Source organism: Capra hircus, chromosome 2, assembly GCF_001704415.2.
Source record: "Capra hircus breed San Clemente chromosome 2, ASM170441v1, whole genome shotgun sequence".
Taxonomy (NCBI): domain Eukaryota; kingdom Metazoa; phylum Chordata; class Mammalia; order Artiodactyla; family Bovidae; genus Capra; species Capra hircus.
The window spans coordinates 71384094-71405098 of NC_030809.1; the positions used below are offsets into that span (position 1 = coordinate 71384094).

At 43.7% G+C, this 21005-nt stretch overlaps 2 protein-coding genes across 3 annotated transcripts in view; both read right to left on the reverse strand.

Moving 5' to 3' along the window:
- Window positions 1–870, reverse strand: part of LYPD1 (LY6/PLAUR domain containing 1) — a 55547-nt gene extending 54677 nt beyond the window's left edge. The window contains exons 1-2 of one of the 2 annotated variants that reach the window (XM_018062051.1): window positions 670–870; window positions 513–542 (exon numbers count right to left, since the gene is read on the reverse strand). In XM_018062051.1, the coding sequence (XP_017917540.1) occupies window positions 513–542; window positions 670–739 (100 nt within the window). In that variant the 5' untranslated portion in view covers window positions 740–870. Of the gene's footprint in view, window positions 1–512 lie in introns of both variants that reach the window. The other variant, XM_013970061.2, reaches the window with a different exon arrangement.
- The window catches only part of NCKAP5 (NCK associated protein 5), a 1037899-nt gene continuing 1020640 nt past the window's right edge, over window positions 3747–21005 (reverse strand). Inside the window, exon 19 of the mRNA XM_005676205.3 lies at window positions 3747–3859. Within this exon, the coding sequence (XP_005676262.2) occupies window positions 3843–3859 (17 nt within the window). The 3' untranslated portion in view covers window positions 3747–3842. The remainder of the gene's footprint in view (window positions 3860–21005) is intronic.

Genomic DNA, 21005 nt, shown 5'->3' on the forward strand with positions numbered 1-21005 from the left:
CTCGCATCTACGAGCTGCCTTCCAGACCCAATTCCCCCGGCTCAACCCCTCCCAGCCCCACAGCGGTCGCGCTCCGAGCGCAGCAACCCAACCCGGGCGCGCCCCGGCCACAGGCTGCCCCGCGTGCGGCTCACCTGTCGGCGGCGCCACTCCCACGGGTTGCTAGAGACGCCCGACGACTTGGCAGGTTCGCTGTCTGTCGCCCCAGTTCCCTAGCCGAGATCCCACGCGGCTCGGACCCTCCCTCCTTCCTAGCCTAGCTTCTTTCTACCGCGCAGCCCAACCATCTGCAGCCAGAGTCCCACCAATCCGCCGCTCCCGCCTCTCCTGCAGCGCGGGATTTGGAGACCTTCCCATCTAGCGCCTCTGAACACCCTCGCCGCAGCCAAACTCCCGCTGGGCAAACCCAGAGCAGCACAGGACCGGTGGTGGGCGCCCAGGGAGGCAAAGGGGCCGGCGGGTGGATGGGGTGTGCGCGCCTGGCCGGACAACTGGCCGCTTCGTCTTCTTACCTTGAAGCAAGAATAATCCGCAAAAAGTTGCTGCGACGCCGAGGACCCACATCCTCCCGGAGCCGCGGGGCCGGGAGCGAGCAGGCGCATCAGAAGCTGCGACCGCGGCGGAGGCTGTCCGGGCCGCAGCGGCTGTGGCTGCCGAGGCTGCTGGGGCCCGCTCTGCTGCCGCCGAGGCGACCGCCGCCGCCGAGAGGAGCCGCAGGTGCCGCCGGCGGCGCCCGCATCCCCCGAGCCGGGGCTCCGGGCTGAGGGGTCGCCGCTCCTCTGACTGGAGCTCCCTGGCAGAGCACGGAGTCTCTGGAGTTGGCGACGGAGAATGAAGGAACTACTGGCGATCCCGAGCACCCAAAAAAGTCTCCTCTCTTCTCCCCACCTCCCACTCCAGGCACCACGTGACGGCTGCCGAGTTGGGGTGGGGGTGGTGAGCGGGGAAGGCTGGGACAGTCTTTTCACGTCCCACCCCCTTCCGCTCGCCCTCTCCTCCCGCCTCCGCGCGTCCCCGGGACTGGGACGCCTAGAGGGGTAGAGAGAGCTTGTAGTTTTCCGAGGCCCGGAGGCTGGAGACCAGGGAACCGCGGGAGGAGGGCGCAGCAGGTGCCGCGGGGATCCGCCGGGCGCAGTCTGCAGGACCTGGGAGGTGAGGTCGGAAGGCTGCGTGCCCATGGCCCTCTGCTTGCAAGGGCGCAAGCGCCCCCAACCCCTTCCCTGCGCCCCCGGGGCTGGTAGGCTCCTCCGCCGCAGGGTCTCTCCGGCCTGCGGGACTGGGGCTGCGCGGCCGCGAGGGGCGGGGCGCGCTCCAGTGCGTCTGGCAAAGTTGCACACCTGTAGGCCCTTTAGAGTGTCCCACGCAGCCGCGCATTCTCTTCCTTCTAGAAGCCTTTCGGTCGTTGCCGGGATTGGATTCAACTGCGGCGAGGTGGGCTGGGTGTGGTGGGGTCCGTGACCAGGTCCGCGCGCTCTGCACTCGGTTTATCTGCCGCGCGCACCGCTGCAGGGTGCGGTGACACCGCCCTGGTAGTCTAGCCCAGGAGAGGGCCACCCCAGGGAAACCTAGATGAGCTCCCACTAGAAAGCGAATCGGGATGAAGACGGGAGTTGCTCTACTCCATCCCGTTTCTCGAAAAGACCGGGCAGCTACCCCCAGCTTCCCTCCTAGCCACGGGTAATTAGCATATACACCCGAGTCCTCGCGCGTACCTTGCCTTCCCAGCCCAGGACTCAGTTGCTGGCTGAATCCCGCACCTCGATTCCTCCTTTCTCGACCGAGCGACCCACCTGGAGTACTCGCGGGACTACATTTGCCTTCCTGACCGCCGAACCCTGCAGCAGGTGGTACCGGAGCCCGCTGGCCAGCCGGGAGCGCCTTGGAGCCCCCGCCCCCAATCCCGCTCGTTCGCCCTCCCAAGCCCCCAGGGAGCATCCACTTCTGTGAAAAGGGCTTCATAAGCCTTGTCCCTCTCCACCTCGGGCCTCCTCTAGGAGGAAGCTCTTTCAGGCCGAAATGCTGATCATTTGTTTGCCTGTCCTGCCAGCAGAGCGGGTCTGGAAATGCGCTTAAAGGGCTTTCTTGTAATTCCTCTGCAGAGATCGTTCCCTATCTGCCTCGGGCCCCCTCTCTCCCTTTGCCCATCTCTTCCTCTCCTTTCTAGCTGGTTAACCCCTCAGGGAGATAAAACTGCTTTGACCATTACTGGCTAGTTTGCAGACCCCAATCTTAACTACTGGCTGAAGTACTCTTTCTGGCGCTATAGGGCGTTTGCTTATTAGTCTGTTTCTTCTGGGAACTGTAGCTAGAGCACGAGTGAGATTCAAACAGCTAATTGGCTCAAAGGGTCCTTGAATAAGGTTTTTTAAGCTTTCAGTGGGTGCCATTGTGATATGACGTTTATTTAGCAATGAAACAAAAGAATCTTAAAAAGTTTGAAAGACACACAATTTTAAGACAACAAAATTCAAATGTAACAAATTGCACAAATTAACCAAATAACACTGATCATACAATACTCTTTAAAGAAACAAGTGTGTACTAAAGTATCCATAGATCCTAAAATATTTGTTATGCCTAGTTTACAAGCTCCTGTACAAAAGCAATTATAAATAGTTCACATCTAGAAAAAATACACAGTAACCTTTAAAATAGAATTTATCCTTACATATAAACAGACTTTGTAGAAAAAAAGGATATTAAAAGTAAGAATTTTTCATAGCACCAATCATCTTATTTTTTACAAAGTGAACATTGCAAATAGGAAACTGCTTTTATTTATAGATTGATCAGATTTTAATCAAAAGAGCAGGAAGATAAAAATCAACAAATAATGTTGAGAATCACAGAGAACCACTAAGTAGAAGGGGGTGTAAGGAAATGATTGGAGGGAAAATAGAACTACATTGTTTCTGATATATATCACTTCTGATCAGTGTCGCACTTGAGTTCCTTTACAGTTTTCGATAGAAGCAGGATAACCCTTCTTACTAGAATCTGAATCTGTCAACAACTTGGAATTTGCACTAGAATTAAAGTTTCTATCAAACTGAGATTATGAGAGGGAGATGACAAGAGCCTTCTGTTTTTCTGGCAGGCCCTGTTTTCATTTTACAGAGTGTACCCACAATCTGAGGACTAGGACAGTGACCTGAACAAAAAGTTGATTTGGAATTAAAAAAAAATATACTATCAACTTCTAAGACTTAGGACATCATTTCAAGAGCATGGCACTGATGCATTTATTGCTGGCTTTTTTTTTTTTTTTTGCTACAAATATAATTTCTTTTTCAAGAAAATTTACAACTTCTGTACAAGTATTCAAAAAAAAGTGCAAAATTAAGACTTCTGTATCCTGGGTGTGTTTACTTTTAATCCTTGTGGAACACAACAAATAGAATCTATCTTTATTGCCCTGTCAGGGAAGTAAGCTCAGTGGGCTGCTGGCTCTGAGTCTGACAGCAGAGGCTCTGGTACTGCGATCATTTATGCGTTGTCATCTCTACCTGTCCTGCTCCTCCCACCCCTGTTTCTTAAGTGCTCCATTTCCAGCTCACTAAGGGGGGAAAAAAGTCCTTTATACATCATTTGAACCCTGACTTGCACAGGAAGAGAAGCTATCATATAAAGAATCACTCAAAGATTCCAGGTGGTCTATCCCAGGCCTATCAGAACTACTCAAAGAGGCCTCTTCAGTTTTTTCTTTTTCTTCCTTTTGTCCTTCAATCTTGTTCAGAGAGTTCTTCTCCTTTCCTAATAAGATCACAGTATTGCTGTCATATTTATTGAATGACTCCAGGGAAATTTTGCATAATCTATTCTCAGGATCTTCTCTGGTTTCTTCAACTTGTTTCAATTTCTGCAATAAAAAGAGGAAAATATTAGAAACATATTTCTTTGCAAAATCAAGTTATTCTAGGCAATATTCAATTATTGTTGGTATAAAGCACAATTTAAAAGGATAGAAGGAACCTACAAGTCTTTTAACAAATCTTCTAGTATAATTTAATGTAATAATAAAACCAATTTTAGGGATAAATCAAGACTTTAATCATTTTACTGAGATAAATAGGTCCCAATTTGCAAATCATTTAAGTGCCACTTAATTTCATTTTAAATGGATCCTTCTGAAATTTGTTCAGGTAAAGTGTCTTCTTTTTCTTAAAGTTTCAAATGCCTTTCTTTTCCTAAATATTATTAGTTGTCCTATTTCTAAATATGGATAGGGATTGAATTTCAGCCAGAAATGACAGTTCTATGTTAAAAAAAATAAAAGGCATACAATCCTTTAAATTGCCACACAATTTAAGTACACATTAAATTTGTCAGAAGCATCGTCATGTGTATTTTTTCTCACAAGTCTTATGCTATTGGAAAGAGATCTTGGGTCTGAGGGGACAGATTCTTCAAGGCCCAAGGGCTTAAAAATCATACTAACAGTTCTGTACCCCAGTAACCTCTCCTCCAGGAGGTTCTAGTAAAACCAGTTTAAACAAGGGTACTTATAGGCTGTCACTGGTAGTCTCTGGGACTTCATAAAACAGTGCAGTCATATTTGATAATTATTGTAGGTGAACTCTGTAAATGTGAACATATTCAGTTGCTTAAGTAGTTCCCGAGGTCCAAGGTGACCGGAGGCATAGATACAAAAACTGACAAATGTGGAAGTATTAAAGCCATGACCACATCTCTCCATCTGGTTTTCCTCTTTCAGGCAAAAATTCCATCGAAACACAAGGAGGACACAGGAACAGGCCTTAGAGATAATAACAGTAGCTAGCATTTAGTAAGTATCCACCGTATAAAAGACACTGAAAGTATTTTATCTATAAGCCTTTCCCTCCACCCCCCAACAAACCTGTAAATTATAACTCTTTGCGACCCCATGGACTGTAGCCCACCAGGCTCCTCTCCATGGACTTCTCCAGGCAAGAATACTGGAGCGCGTAGCCATTTCCTCCCCAGGAGGTCTTCCCTGACCCAGGGACCAAACCTGCATCTCCTGCATTGCCTGCAGCTTCTTTACTGTCTGAGCCACCCGGGAAGCCTGCAAGATACACATCTCCACTTTAATGAGGAGGAAAACAAGGCTCAGATTGACAGGGTTACCTGCCCAAGGTGGCTCAGCAAGTGATGGAGAAAAAGATCTGAATTCCTGTCTGGGCAACCTTTCATGCTCTTGTAATATAGGACAAGGTGTCCGGTATGGTTTTTGTTTTTTTCATTCTGCCACCCAAATATGCCAAACCATCTCAACTACTCCTGTCAGAGGCCCTAACAAGGCAGTTCTATTCCCCACCCCTCCCCCAACATAGCTATGATGGATGTCAAAGGTACAATGAGGAAATTGTATCTGGATCTGAGGAAAAGCAAACACAGTCAAAGCCTGTGAATTCTCACATACTAAATATTTAATTTGTGGTGGTTGTTGTTTTATAGTTGCTCAGTTGTGTCTGACTCTTTTGCAACCCCATGGACTATAGCTCACCAGGCTCCTCTGTCCATGGAATCCTCCAGGTAAGAACACTGGAGTGGGTTGCTATTTCTTTCTCCAGGGGCTCTTCCTGACCCAGGGATCAAACCTGTCGCTTCCATTGGCAGGCAGATTCTTTACCACTGAGCCACCTGGGAAGTCCGTTAATATTTAATAGAAAGAGAAAAGAAAAGGACACAGAAGTGGATGGCTCTGGTGTCCCAAGAGCAGGCTCAGACAGCGTTTGTCTCTCTGCTGTGGGAAATGGCGTAATTCAGTGGGAATATTTGAGAATCATCCTTGAAGTGGTGTTTATTTCATTATACTATTAACGTACAGGAGCACTATTCACAGAACTAATTTTTGATCTGAAATGGCTACCTCGAGACCAGAGATGGGCTGACGAAGAGATTCCTAGGTGATTACACAAAAGTGGCCCCATAATTAGGAACAACTTGATGTAGCAGCCCCTTTTCACGCTGTGCCAATTTTAAGCATTCTTTTAAAAACAATTATAAAGTACAATGTGAAAAATACATGGAGGGAGTAGAAAAGCTTTGATTATGCTCCTGCTGCTGCTGCTAAGTCACTTCAGTCGTGTCCGACTCTGTGTGACCCCATAGACTGCAGCCCATCAGGCTCCCCCATCCTTGGGATTTTCCAGGCAAGAACACTGGAGTGGGTTGCCATTTCCTTCTCCAATGAAAGTGTAGTCGCTCAGTTGTGTCCGACTCTTAGCGACCCCTTGGACTGCAGCATACCAGGCTCTTCTGTCCATGTGATTTTCTAGGCAAGAGTACTGGAGTGGGTTGCCATTGCCTTCTCCATTGATCATGCTAAATGTAGGTAAATAGAGGGCATTCAATGTAATTTCCTCCTCACCTGAATATCTTCTCCCTTTTTTCTTTATTCAAGAACCACAATTCTTTTTCTTGCCTATTTCCGGTTATTGTGGATCTCAAATTCATTCAATAAACACTCACTAGAGAAGCTATCATGAGGCAGGTGGAAGGTTTTGGTGCTGAGGATATATAGCTGAATAAAACTGCAGACTTCCCTGGTGGCTCAGACAGTAAAGAATCTGCCTGCAATGCAGGAGACTCAGGTTTGAGTCCTGGGTTGAGAAGATCCCCTGAAGAAGGACATAGAAACCCACTCCAGTATTCTTGCCTGAAAATCCCATGGACAGAGGAGCCTGTACAGTCCATGGGGTCGCAAAAGAGTCAGACACAACTTAGTGACTAAGCAACAAGGAAAGGGTTATTTACGTGAAAACACTCACTGTTTATGGGACAAAAACAATGCGTCTTGTTTTCTAAATGTTTCCCACTTGTAGGTTTGGTTCTTTCAATTAATTATGACAAAAGCCTACACTGGCCGAGGAGGCAATGGAAATAAAGGAATGGCCCACTATAAAATCACATGCCTTCTCAGTCTTCCTTCTGTTTTCAGTTTTGATGAGGGGTGGGTGCCAAATATTCTGGACTGTAAGAACAGCATCAGTGCAAGAGTGACGGTGAGGACCCACTGGCATGCGACCTTGGTGTGGGGAGCTGAAGGGACTGGGGAGGACTGCGGTCAGCTCACGAGCATGTGCCTCAGGTAAAGGCAGGAGCAGCTGCTCAGATCTAGCTCATCACTCCTGTGCAGAAACAGGAGTCCAGATTTGGTCCAGATCTTTGATTTTAAAGTTAAGGCCACAATATTCGCTCGTATTTAAAGTTCTCTAATTTTAATTATTTGCTTAGATTAAGAAAAAAAAAAAACAACAAAACCCCCACTGCATATGTCAAGTAAATAATCTTTGCAGTGTCTGAACTCCTGAGCTAGTGATTTTGTTTTATAGGTAATAGGTGACCCCCTCTTACTCCTTCTCTCACCAGTTTTCAGCCTAAAAATCTAGCCCAATGCTAATCATCAATAGATTCTCGATGGAGACTGGAAGATGGATTCAGCTTTCTCTAGCATCAGCAGAATTTCAGCTGTTGGCTTTGGTTTCTCCAGTAGTCCTGCCAGCTAAGAATAAAAACAATGAAGTAGCTTACTTTCCTTCCTTGAATTAGAAGTATACCCAGCCAGCCTCAACATTGTCTTGTCAGATCTCAGGTATGTTAATTTTGAAGTCACAAAACATTTAAATTTAAAACATAAGGAGGGGTTGAGGTCCAACAGGACTGTGCTTAGGATGGATCTGTTGAATGGTAACAAAATAGTGAAACAGAGCAGGACCCTTTGGTCCAAACTCCCCTCCCCAATGTCCTCCACCTGTCTTTTGTCTGTAGAAACATTTTAGCCAAAGGATAAGTTTAATTAAAGAAGTGAGAAAATACAGAAGCAAAGGAAAACAATCAAACAAGACAAAACAATAATAATTTAGTCAGTAAGTAAAGTTAAAGGCCTTTAGTTCTTTCTCAAGGGCTATAGATAATATCCTGAGCCATATGATACAGCCATATCCGAGCTGTCTTATAGATACTGAAACTGCTATTTGGTGGAAGAAGTTAACTGCATGATGACTAGACTCTAGCCACAACATAAATTGGCTTCAAAAAATGGGAACAAACTGACCCTGGAACTGAAGACTGACTATACATAAAACAATCAAGATGATGCTTATAAGACCACCCCATGACCAATTTCAAAATGCCTGTCAGAGCTGCCTGTGTTGATTCTGCATGTAGCCCCCTCCCTCTGCCTATAAATGCTTTAGCCCACCGATGGTCTGTGGGGGTGGAGGAGTGGGATGGAGTTGGCCTGTGGACAGGAGTCTGCCACAGCCGCCCCCCTCATCCTCTGTAGGCTGCTGGTCTCCAAAATAAAGCAAACTATCCTTTCCACTGGGCTCGCCTCTTTATTGGCTTTAGAGGAGTGAGCAGCTGGACTTCCATTTCGGTAACAATAGTGCACATCCATTGGTAACAAATGTATGTGAAGGTGCTTTGAAAACTAATCATGGTAATAACAGTATTCCATTAAGTGCCCCTGATCGTGCAGATATTTAAGGCAGGAGGAGAAGAGGATGACAGAGTATGAGACGGTTGGATGGTATCACCACACGGAATCAATGGACCTGAGTTTGAGCAGGCTCCGGGAGACAGAGGACAGAGGCCGGACGTGCTACAGTCCACGGGTCGCAAATAGTGGGGCACAACTGAGCGACTAAACAGCAACACCCGTCAAGCGCCTGCTCTGCACAGACACTTGGCTAAGCACACTGCATGGATTATCTGTTTTCATTCTCCCATCAGTACCATGGCGTAAGGTATTATTGTTCTCTCTGTTTACAAGCAATCAAGGCTAGAGAAAGGAACTTGTTTAAGGTTATGGAGCAATACCTGGTGGGATCTGGATTTGGACCCAGGCAGTCTGCCTGCGGAGTCCAAGCTCTTAACCTATCCTGGAAAAGAACTTTACATATATCAGCCCATATTACCTTTAAGGGGAGCATCTGAAATAAGAATCACACAACAACAGTGATAGTATTAATAACAAACCTAGTAAAGATTCCTGATGAAGACTGCGTGGGTTCCACATAACACTCATTTCCTTTGTAGAGTGTGCTTCATAGAAATTACCATAAAATTAATATACTACACTTGCCACCTATAGGTGGCAACAGTTGTACAGTTCACTTTTTGGTGGGGCTTTTCACTGTACTTGGGAACACAAGTTGGGCTAAAAAGGGTGAGAATATATTTTCAAGTTTAAAATAAATAGTTTTACTTATTCCTAAATATTTTCCTGTCCTTTGTGTAATGACATTATCAACAATAATTCAAGCACAAAGTAGATAGTGTCATAGTCTCCAGAAATCCCTTGGTAATTATGCCTTAACTAATTTGATTCCGTTTAGTCAAATAATCAATCAATCAAATCAATCTCAGTTCAATTCAGTTCAGTCGCTCAGTCGTGTCTGACTCTTTGCGACCCCATGAATCACAGCATGCCAGGCCTCTCTGTCCATCATGAACTCCCGGAGTTCACTCAAACTCACGTCCATCAAGTCAGTGATGCCATCCAGCCATCTCATCCTCTGTCGTCCCCTTCTCCTCCTGCCCGCAATCCCTCCCAGCATCAGAGTCTTTTCCAATGAGTCAACTCTTCGCATGAGGTGGCCAAAGTACTGGAGTTTCAGCTTTAGCATCAGTCCGTCCAAAGAAATCCCGGGGCTGATCTCCTTCAGAATGGACTGGTTGGATCTCCTTGCAGTCCAGGGGACTCTCAAGAGTCTTCTCCAACACCACAGTTCAAAAGCATCAATTCTTCGGTGCTCAGCTTTCTTCACAGTCCAACTTTCACATCCATACATGACCACTGGAAAAACCATAGCCTTGACTAGATGGACCTTTGTTGGCAAAGTAATGTCTCTACTTTTCAATATACTATCTAGGTTGCTCATAACTTTCCTTCCAAGGAGTAATCGTCTTTTTATTTCATGGCTGCAGTCACCATTTGCAGTGATTTTGGTGCCCCCCAAAATAAAGTCTGACACTTTTTTCACTGTTTCCCCATCTATTTCCCATGAAGTGATGGGACCAGGTGAATAATCATGTGGTCCTCATTCTCAGAGTTTCATAGAAGAGGAGGCTCTTGGAATGCTTTTGAAGTATGCTAAGTAAGAAGGCAATGGCAACCAACTCCAGTGCTCTTGCCTGGAAAATCCCATGGACGGAGGAGCCTGGTAGGCTGCAGTCCATGAGGTCATGAAGAGTCGGGCACTTACTGAGAGACTCCACTTTCACTTTTCACTTTCATGAATAGGAGAAGGAAATGGCAACCCACTCCAGTGTTCTTGCCTGGAGAATCCCAGAGACGGCGGAGCCTGGTGGGCTGCCATCTATGGGGTTGCACAGAGTCGGACACGACTGAAGCGACTTAGCAGCAGCAGCAGCAGCAGCAGCAAGTAAGAAGGAGGGCATTCCAAGAAGTTTTGTGCCGCTACCTCATCTGTAGATATTCCACAGTCTCTCTTGGGTCTAGTAGCTGCCCAGATAGTCTTGTCTCTTGCCTTTTTAGATTCTGTAATGGACAGAATCACTTAAACACAGAAACATAGAGCTACGCCTATCCCAAAGGGTTCAAAGAATTCCATGGACAGAGGGGTCACAAAGAGTTGAACATGACTGAATGACGAGCATTACCATGGGCTATAAATAATGAGTAGCTTTTATTTCCAAAGAGCTTTCTCATCTATGATCTCACTTTGCTCTTACATCAGCCTGGAAGGGGAGGAAGGCTGGTGTCAGCTGTATTTTACATGGAGTATTTACGGAAACTGTGGTTCATACAAATTCAAATACAGGTGAAATTAGACCTGGAAACTTGGTTTCCTGATTTTCAAAATGGAAACACATATCATTTCGCCCCACCCCCAATAGTCAACAATAATCATGAAGTAGAGAGTCTGCCTAAAACCAACAGCCTGAACATAAGGAAGAATAAAATAGAAGGTGACATGTCCCCTTTTCATAAGGAAAAGATGGGGAGAATATATAAAGTTATGCAGAAAAGTTCAAGTGATAAACCAGAATAAATACATGTATGATGAGATCAGCTTCAGAGAGAGACATGTATCCATGTACAGTCAGAAACTCAGCCCAGAGCCAAGGGGAAATAAGTAGCAAATTCATGAAATAGCACAATGGATTAGTGTTCTATGATGAAGGCTACCGTGTTATTATTTCGAGAAAGTTTCCGTCTGTTGATTATATATTGAAAACATTGGTTAGTATGTCTACTGTGAAGTGTCAGCAGGAGATTCAGCTCTACTTGTGGAATTCAAACACAGCATCATTCCTCAGCTGGGCACTAATATTTGCCAAGAGGACTAGAGCTTTTAGAACAAATTAAACAGTACCTTTCTCAACAGATTTCTTATTTCTCTATTGCCATAATGATTCACTGACAATCAGTCCAACAAGACATACGGTAAGAGAATAATAGCTACATATATAAGGTGTTTTTACAGTGTGTTTTACTATGTGTCAGGTACTGGGTTGACTGCAGTGCATGAATTATCTCATTTAATTCTTATACCAACCCTATAAGACAGTATTATTTATCCTATTATACAGAGTGAAGTAAGCCAGAAAAAAAAACACCAATACAGTATACTAACGCATATATATGGAATTTAGAAAGATTAACGATAACCCTGTATGCGAGACAGCAAAAGAGACACAGATGTATAGAACAGTCTTTTGGACTCTGTGGGAGAGGGAGAGGGTGGGATATTTTGGGAGAATGGCATTGAAACATGTATAATATCATATAAGAAACAAATCGCCAGTCCAGGTTTGGTGCATGATACAGGATGCTTGGGGCTGGTGCACTGGGATGACCCAGAGGGATGGTGCAGGGAGGGAGGTGGGAGGGGGGTTCAGGATGGGGAACACATGTACACCCATGGCAGATTCATGTTGATATATGGGAAAACCAATACAATATTGTAATTAGCCTCTAATTAAAATAAATAAATTTAAATTAAAAAAATAAACACATGGGGAGACAGGAGTAGAGAGGTTGAAATATTTAGCCACATACACATGGTTAATAAAACAGGGAGTCAGGATTCAGGCAGGAAAAGCCTGACCACAGATCTTGGGTGGGTTCTATGTGGAACTTGGGTTACCACACAAGGCTGGGTATTTGGAAACCAGTGTTCATATCCTGGCATTGTACTAACTAGCCATGTGGCCCCGTTGAACCTCAGTTTCTTTAAAAAAATTTTAAAGGATCTTCCCATTCTATAAAACTCCAAGACTCTAAAGTGTTCTTAATTGTGCAGCTTCTATGCATCCATTATTGGAATTTCAGGTGATACAATAATTCTCTTCCCCACCTTTAGCTCTGAATGAACTGAAGAAAGAGACAAAAGGAAAAAAAAAAAAGGCTGATGGAAGGCAAAAATACCAGCTTTATTATTGAGAAAGCCTCTGAGAAGAATGAGGTTTTATCTTTAGAGAAGTGAGTTTCTTAGCAGTGGCCCTTGAAGTAGACGGGCTTAGTAACTGGTATCCCTGGGCTGGGGGCAAGTGACTTCTTCTAAAACCTACAGCATGAAGGGAAAAGATTAGAACGTGTGCTTCTAACAGCCAGCATGACTTGAGAGGAAGGATGCAGAGAGCAGGAGATGGACTCAAGCTGTCCCTGTTCCCTTCCTAAACTTGCTATTTTTTTTTTAATTGAAGTATAGTTAATTTACAATATGGCATTAGTTTCAAGTGTATGGCGAAGTGACATATATATATATATATAATATAATATCTCTATTCTTTTTCAGATTCTTTTCTCATATAGGTTATTACAGACTATTGAGTAGAGTTCCCCAGGCTATATATCCTGGTTGTTTATCTATTTTATGAGGAGGGCATGGCAACCCACTTCAGTATTCTTGCCTGAAGAATCCCATGGACAGAGGAGCCTGGCAGGCTACAGTCCATAGGGTTGCAAAGAGTCAGACACAACTGAAGCGACTTGGCAAAAAAAAGCAAAAATATTTTGTATATAGAAGTGTGCATCTGTTACTTTGTTATTTAAACAAGCTATTTCTCCTTCTCCTGAGGAGTGAATGAACAGAGGTTAGAGACATTAGAAATGTCATCCTAGAGAACTCCTTCCACATGGAAAGAAACACGTCCCCAGAATTGGGAAGAAGTGTCACGGCCATGGCCCCACCATCACCCCACATTTCCCATTATGTGTGATGATGCAGGTTTTAACTAAAGAATCACATGTGCGCTGGGGCCAAGATGAAAAATTTGGAGACTGCAGAGAGTTAGTTTGGGCAGAGAGCATTTTCCATGGGTGAAGCAGTAGGAGGGAGTTGATTTAGCAGATGTGATAAACAGGTGACGGATCAAACAGAGGAGATGGGCTGGCTAATCCTGAGCTTCGAGTTGAAGTGGAAGGTGTGATTTCCCCTATCCCTTTCCTGATGAGCAAATCTTGGGCACTAGGAAGATGATTATGTGTTACAATCCTGTGGGAATGGGGAGGAGGTATTTTAATACTGGGTCGCTTAGTTGAAGATTTGTGCACATTCAAAGTCTCTGTTAAGTGATGTTTGCTGGGGGCAGGCCAACCTCAAGGGAAACCTTCCAGCTCAAGTCATTTTTCTCAGAGGCACAGTTAATCTCTTCTTTAATACCACCTCTTACTGTATTCCTGGTGGAGCTGCTTTCTGAATGAGAGGTAAAAATAGACAGTGACCTTTGGTGAACACGGAAGACCCTCCAGACTCTTCTTGAGAGTTGTGGCGTTGACCCGGTTAACCTGGTCAAACTCCAACTTGGATAATTACTTTCTCTTGGAGTTCAGTTCCCTCTGTTACCTCAACTGGACACATTACTCTTCGCTTGCCCTTTTGAAAAATTAATGTGCCGGATCAGTATTCGAGAACCATTCTCTCCACCCACCCAACACCAGGAGATATGATTCAGCACTTGGGGGCACTCTGTTTCCTTACTGGGGTCATGAAGAGTCTTCAGTATCCCCAGGGCAAACTGGTTTTATTAAGTGAAAGAGTAATTTTCAGCTGAGATGTGCTTTTATGAGTACAGTATTAACTGTATCACTGTTCTTTATCATGATCAATGACTTCCAGTGACCTCTGTTAGAACCCCTGAACTCAGAGAGGAAAAATGAGCTTACTTTTTTGGGGAAAAAAGAAAAAAGCAAGCAGAGAGAAATGCAATAGTAAGCTTTAGGGTTGTTAGAAAATAATATATCTTGTGGAAAAGAAAAGAACTCAGCTTGGAGATGAACAGTGGCTGCCAAGGACTTTCAGAGACCAGATCAAAAGGATGGTAGGAAAGTGAAGTTATTTCATCAAAGAGATGGGAAATGTTCCCATACATGGAAAATGGGGAAGAAAAGGTCCCTCAGTGGGGAGAGAGAAAAAGGAACATAGAGAAAATCACAAACTTTGTCTATGGCAGAGAAAGGCATCTGGGAAAAGGAAAAGCATATAATCACAAGTTTGGGCAAAATGATTTTATCAACATGCAAAGAACACATTCTCGATTTCTCTAACATTAGTGCCCTGACTTGAAATGCCCATTTGAAACCTTGTAGTTTTTATTTTTTTGTTTTCTAGGAGGTAGGTGGATCCACAAATTTAATTTAAAACACAGTTTAATCACCTGAATTAATATATCAGATTTGATGATCACTATTGGTCAGTTTCTCCGAAAGTGAAATTTGCCCTGTTTCATAGTGACTTCTTGAGAGTTGGGAAATAAGCCAGCTCATTGGTAGCAGTTTGTATAATTAACTAAACAGAACATGCTCAGCCATGTTGTTAGATTTATTTTTCTTCTTCCAGGGCAATGCTATTAATGAAAATGTTTATTTAGGAATGAGCATTGAGCAGGTTCTGGGTTGGAACTTCTGAATCTGTTTAACTTAGTGTCAGGTTAATGATTCCAGCTGAAGAGAGAGAGGGCATCAAACCTCTGGCCTTTCATTTATAGGCACCATTATGGATAAAAATTAATTTATATGCTACTCACTTGCCTTAAAAGATTGATTAGACTTTTTTCTCTGACTAACCTTTCCATCATTTTATGTCTTAAACAGTATACCTATTCGTCCAGTGAGCTGGGCCATGACTGGCTTAGATGTCAGTGTATTTGCAGAGTAAAGAGCCCATGAACTTTGTCAGAGGAAAATGCAGCCTGAAGGCACCAGTTGTGTATTCCAGAAGAATGACGCTATGTTTTCACCTTGGAGTAATAGAGTTTGAGCTACTCTTTCAAGACAAGAAAAAAAAAAAAAGAAAAACTTGTTTTGGGGGGTGGTGGGACTCAGAGGAGCATTAAAAAAAAGGTTATACTATTTTTTTTTCATGGATGTTCTCCTTCCAAAGAAACATCTCCAAAACCACCATCATCACAGACATCATAAAAATGTACCTGAAAGTGCAAAGTTTTGATTATGAAGTATTGGAAGGACTGATGCTGAAGCTCAAGCTCCAGTACTCCAGCCACCTGATGCAAAGAGCCAACTCACTGGAAAAGACCCGGATGCTGGGAAAGATTGAGGGCAGGAGGAGAAGGGGGCAACAGAGGATGAGATGGTTGGATGGCATCACCAATTCAATGGACATGAACTTGGGCAAACTCTGGGAGATAGTGAGGGACAGGGAAGCCAGTCGTGCTGCGTCTGTGGGGTTGCAAAGAGTCGGAGAAAACTTGGCGATTGAACAACAACAAAAATGCTGAGGGTTAAAACCAGGGGAAAACATTCTGCATTTTGCATTACTCATTAGCCTGCAAATAATTAGGCAACCTGGAATTATTTCTAACACAAGTTGGTAGACCATCTGGGAGTCATAGTGCACTGGGGCACACAATCTATTTAGGTGGTTTGCAGCAGCCATGGAATCCAGTGAGACTAAGCACTAAGGTCACCCAGAGACACACTGCTATTTGTGGATGGAAGAGTGTTACCTCTACTCAGGTTTAAGATATTCATCTCCCAGTGCAACTCATATTTCAGTTCTAGGGCCCATCAGCCTTTGCTTTAGATAAAGCTATTTCCCAGGGATATTTGACATATCGAATCCTGAGTATCAGAGCAACTCAGAATCAGTACCAATTTACTGATCCTTTTTCTCAAGAGAAGATTTCTTGATGGGAATTGTTCTAAAAGACTTGGAAACATTAAGCTGTATATTGTGTGTTGCACACAATTGTAAGGTGCTCTCATTCCTCATTACCCAGTAAGCACCAGGGGTTCTAGAGTGGAAGGATGTGCTAGGTGGGAGAATGCCAGTGGGAATCCACATTTGTTCTAAGTTCCATCCTTTGCTTTGCCACAACACAGTAGTGACAATCCCTACGTCAAGTCTGGACCTGGATTTACTAAACATTTAAGTAGGAATTATGCTGCTCCTGCAACGCCATTTATTCATTCAAGAGATATTTGTTGAGCACCTTTCGTGTACTGGTAGTACTCTAAATACTGGAGATATTGGAGGTGCATGAGACAAAGTTACTGTTCACATGGAATGAGCATGCTAAAGATTCTTTAATATGATGTCAACAGAGAACAAAACTTCAGATATATTAGGAGATGAATCCCTGAGAACTGTTCGATTAGGCTATCCAGCCTAATATTTGGTCTTATGCACTTCCCTGGCTCAGATGGTAAAGAATCTGCCTGCAATGTGGGAGACCCAGGTTTGATCCCTGGGTCAGGAAGATACCCTGGAGAAGGAAATGGCAACCTATTCCAGTATTCCTGCCTGGAGAATTCCATGGACAGAGGAGCCTGAAGGCTATAGTCCATGGGATTGCAGAGTTGGACATGCCTGAGTAACACTGATTTTGTCTGATAATGGCATTTAGAACACAAATATCCTGACAAACTCGAAGTTCTAACTGTATCCCTTTACCCTAATCCTAATTTTTAAATAATTCCTTTACTTGCTTATCTTCTTTTGATCTTTTCCCATTTTCAGTCTTTAAGATCATTCAAGCCAATGTTTTCCATAGGTTAACTAATAACTATTTACATTCACCTTTCTTAATCTTTCTGGGTCTAGTTATCTCCTAAATTTAACAAGCTTAAGTTGGATTTTTTCTCTTTTTCTCTAATTCCATATCATTTTTAATACTAACTACATTTTATAACTTGATCCTTTCCTTTCTTTTTTATTCACATCTGCTGGTTTTGTTTCTATAATACCTCATCCACAGGGGTCTTTCTATGAATTCCTGGCCCAAGTGGCCAAATTACCTATTTCAATCTTGAACTTATATTCATGCTATTATATAGTTTCTTTTCATATCCATATCCTGCTTCTAAATTAGATGACACACTTCTGGAGGCCAGGCATTAAATTTGGTTCTTCTTTCTTCTTCAGATTCTGACCCAATATCTTACATGTTGGAGTTGCTATTGATTGCATATCAATGAACAAAGTCACTATCAGGTCTGTTTTCAATACATAATTCCATTTCAGAGCTCATAGACTTGCTGAGTTTTCATAATGTCTAATTTTCCATGATGAAGAGGCAGGTAAAATAAGATCACTTCTGACGTTCACCTGGGCTGTGAAAGCCACACTGCTTTCCAGTCCTGGACACACTAGCAGAAGCACTGTCGTTGTTGGTTAGTCACTAAATCATGTCTGACTCTTTTGTGACCTCATTGACTGTAGCCCATCAGGGTCCTCTGTCCATGAAATGTTCCAGGCAAGAATACTGGAGTGGATTGCCATTTCCTTCTCCAGGGGATCTACCTGACTCGGGCATCTACCTGACTCAGGGATCAAATCCGAGTCTCCTTCACTGGCAGGCAAGTTCTTTACCACTGAACCTCATGATTTCTGGGATTCCAGGATAGCCTCATAAAAACCAGGATGGCCCTTAGATTAATGGATGCCTGACTACCATCTGCTTTGGCAAAAGCAATTTCCCTTCTCTGGCAAGAGCAGAGACCAGTGGACTCACATCCCTCGGCCATCCTAGTCGGGCAGCTCTGCTGAGCATCCTGGGCCTTCTGTACCTCCAGGTGGGCCTGGCCTGTGTCTGGGTGAAGCAGAAGCTGCCATCGCTTCCCGGAAATTCAGGACAAGAGCCGAGACAATAAGCTTGTATCTTGGGGTGCAATGTTATTGAAAAGATCAGGCCTGTGATAAATGGCACCAACACTGACTCTACTCTTTTATTAAGTGTGTCCTTCAACGAGCAAGTGCAGTCTTTCCTGGCCTGAGCCAGTCCCAGAAAACTGCTTAAATTCAGATTTCTATCTCCTGAAGACAGGGGAAGCTGGGTGATGTGTTTTGGTGCTTTTAAGTGAAAGTGTAAACAGGACAATGATGACATTCTTAGAGACATCAATAAGACTATCTGGGTGATAAACCCACAAATATTATTGAGTATGTGAAATCAAGAAATGAAACTGTAAGATTAAATTACAGCCAACTTTGGACAACATTCCAGTACCCTGCAGCATCCAGGGGCTTTTTTATTCTCTCCCTGCCACCAGTAATATATTCAATTGACAAACTGACTCTTGCTTTATAAAAGGGATTCTCTTCACGAACCACGTAGGCTGGCTTAACCTTAGAAGGTTTACGTCACCGATCCACTACAATAAAAACAAATTTTATTTTTGTCTCACATGCCCAGAACAATGTAATGTTTAAATTAATGTAGAACTGAAAGGCACTTTGCTCCAAGTGAAGTATGCCTGCCTACCACGACTGTGTAAACACAACTCGATTGCTATGAGAATTAAAGATGGATCAACAAAAATCAATAGTTAATTGTGTAACTCAGGGTCTTTTATTTCAGATCTAATCTGGAAAGAAGGTCCAGGAGATGGCTGCTTTTGATTTTCTTAAAGTATTATTTCAAGCCTTTCTGTCAGGCTAAGGAGCTCACAGGGTCTTTGCATCATTTCCATAAGATATTTGGCTTATGAGTAGTCAAGGTCATATTGATTGCTTAGCTTCTCCAGTTTTCATTTTAAAAGTCAGTATCTTTATCAGTCAAGCTGCCTCATTCTGGGTATCTGGCTGGCACTGATGCCAAACAAACTTTATTTCAAAAATAACCCAACACAATCGGTGTCTTGGTACCAGACATGTTGTGTAAGTTGGGATCTAAAATACCTTTTGGTCTATTTGATTACACTATCCTTCGCAGTTAAATAGCTACATAACCACCCCATCCCCCATCAGCAAAATACACTGTGCTCTGAAGATGCACAGTTTTGTGTGACACAGCAAGACATATAAGGTCGAGTTGAGCCCATATAGATGGGTACACTATCTGTTCCGACATTCCCAAAGGGACCAGAGCGAGGGGGAGCTGTTTGAATAGAATCTAAAAACACTTCTTCCAATCTCATTAGCTCAAACTGATGAATGGGAAGGAGGGCAGGCAGGCCTCCCTTGCAAAGGGAACAGTACAGCAGCGTCCGGAAGACCATGGGGGTAACAGACGGGCTGCCTTGACCCCAGTTTTATTACAGCAGAGCTAAAAATGTAATGTTTGAACTTCTTCTCCCTTTAAAATGCAACCTAAGCCCTACTCTCTCTTACATGTTGTTAGAAGCCTTCATCCATTTTGGGGACTGAAGGCAAAATGACTCTTGAAATAATGAATCATTTTTCTCTTGCCAGCTTCTCCAGAAATCCCATGATCATTTTACTGTTGCAGACAATGACCTTCTCAAAGGAGGCCTATCAAACACTCGAGATAAATAATGAGAAGGTCTCTTTCTCCTGCCTCAAGGGAAAAAAAAAACCTGCAGAAAGGGAAAATGTTTGTGAGAGCACTAAGATGTTCATCCTAGGATGGGCAGCAGTGTGCTTCAGGTACAAGGAGCAGCATGTGTCGCTGTGTGACCGGGGGCCTCCTTCCACAGGACTCCTGGGCAGTGTCTTTGGAGAGACCTTGTGGGGGAAACACCCAAGCCCTTCACCCAGTAACACTGGAAACAAATGTTCTGCTAATGACAGGCAGAGGAAGCTTTAGCCTCTTGATCTGTGAGCAAGTTAACTAAAGGAAAGGAAGTTCTAGTTAATGCTGCCTCCCAACAGTCTAGAAAACCATGGTTCTGATGTATTACCTCCAGGAGCTAAAATTAATCATAGCAAATTCCCCACTTCCTCCCACTTTCCTGCCTTCTCATCAGGCAGCACATCCTCAGAGGGTAAAAGGATCTAGTCTCTTGCCATTGTTGCCCTGGAAGCCAGGTCTTGGAAACCAAGTAGAGGTGCTTCTGAAATAGCCACCTTGCTGAGATTCGGGCACTTTGGGGATTCATGGAAGTCAGCTTCGCAAGGCAACAGATATGTGCCCATCGTTTTTTATTTTTTGATGTATAACATATCCACATTTATTTAAGGATGTATTCTAAAATCAAATGGCAAAGTTCAACAATGCAAAACAAAAATTACTTTTGCACCTACCTAATATCTCACTTATGGCAGAAAGTGAGGAGGAACTAAAAAGCCTCTTGATGAAAGTGAAAAGAGGAAAGTGAAAAAGTTGGCTTAAAGCTTAACATTCAGAGAACTAAAATCATGACATCTGGTCCCATCACTTCATGGGAAATAGATAGGGAAACAGTGGAAACAGTGTCAGACTTTATTCTGGGGGGCTCCAAAATCACTGCAGATGCTGACTGCAGCCATGAAATTAAAAGACACTTGCTCCTTGGAAGGAAAGTTATGACCAGCCTAGATAGCATATTAAAAAGCAGAGATATTACTTTACCCACAAAGGTCCGTCTAGTCAAGGCTATGGTTTTTCCAGTGGTCATGTGTGGATGTGACAGTTGGACTGTGAAGACAGCCGAGTGCCGAAGAATTGATGCTTTTGAACTGTGGTGTTGAAGAAGACTCTTGAGAGTCCCTTGGACTGCAAGGAGATCCAACCAGTCCATTCTGAAGGAGCTCAGTCCTGGGTGTTCTTTGGAAGGATTGATGCTGAGGCTGAAATTCCAATACTTTGGCTACCTCAAGTGAAGACTTGACTCATTGGAAAAGACCCTGATGCTGGGAGGGACTGGG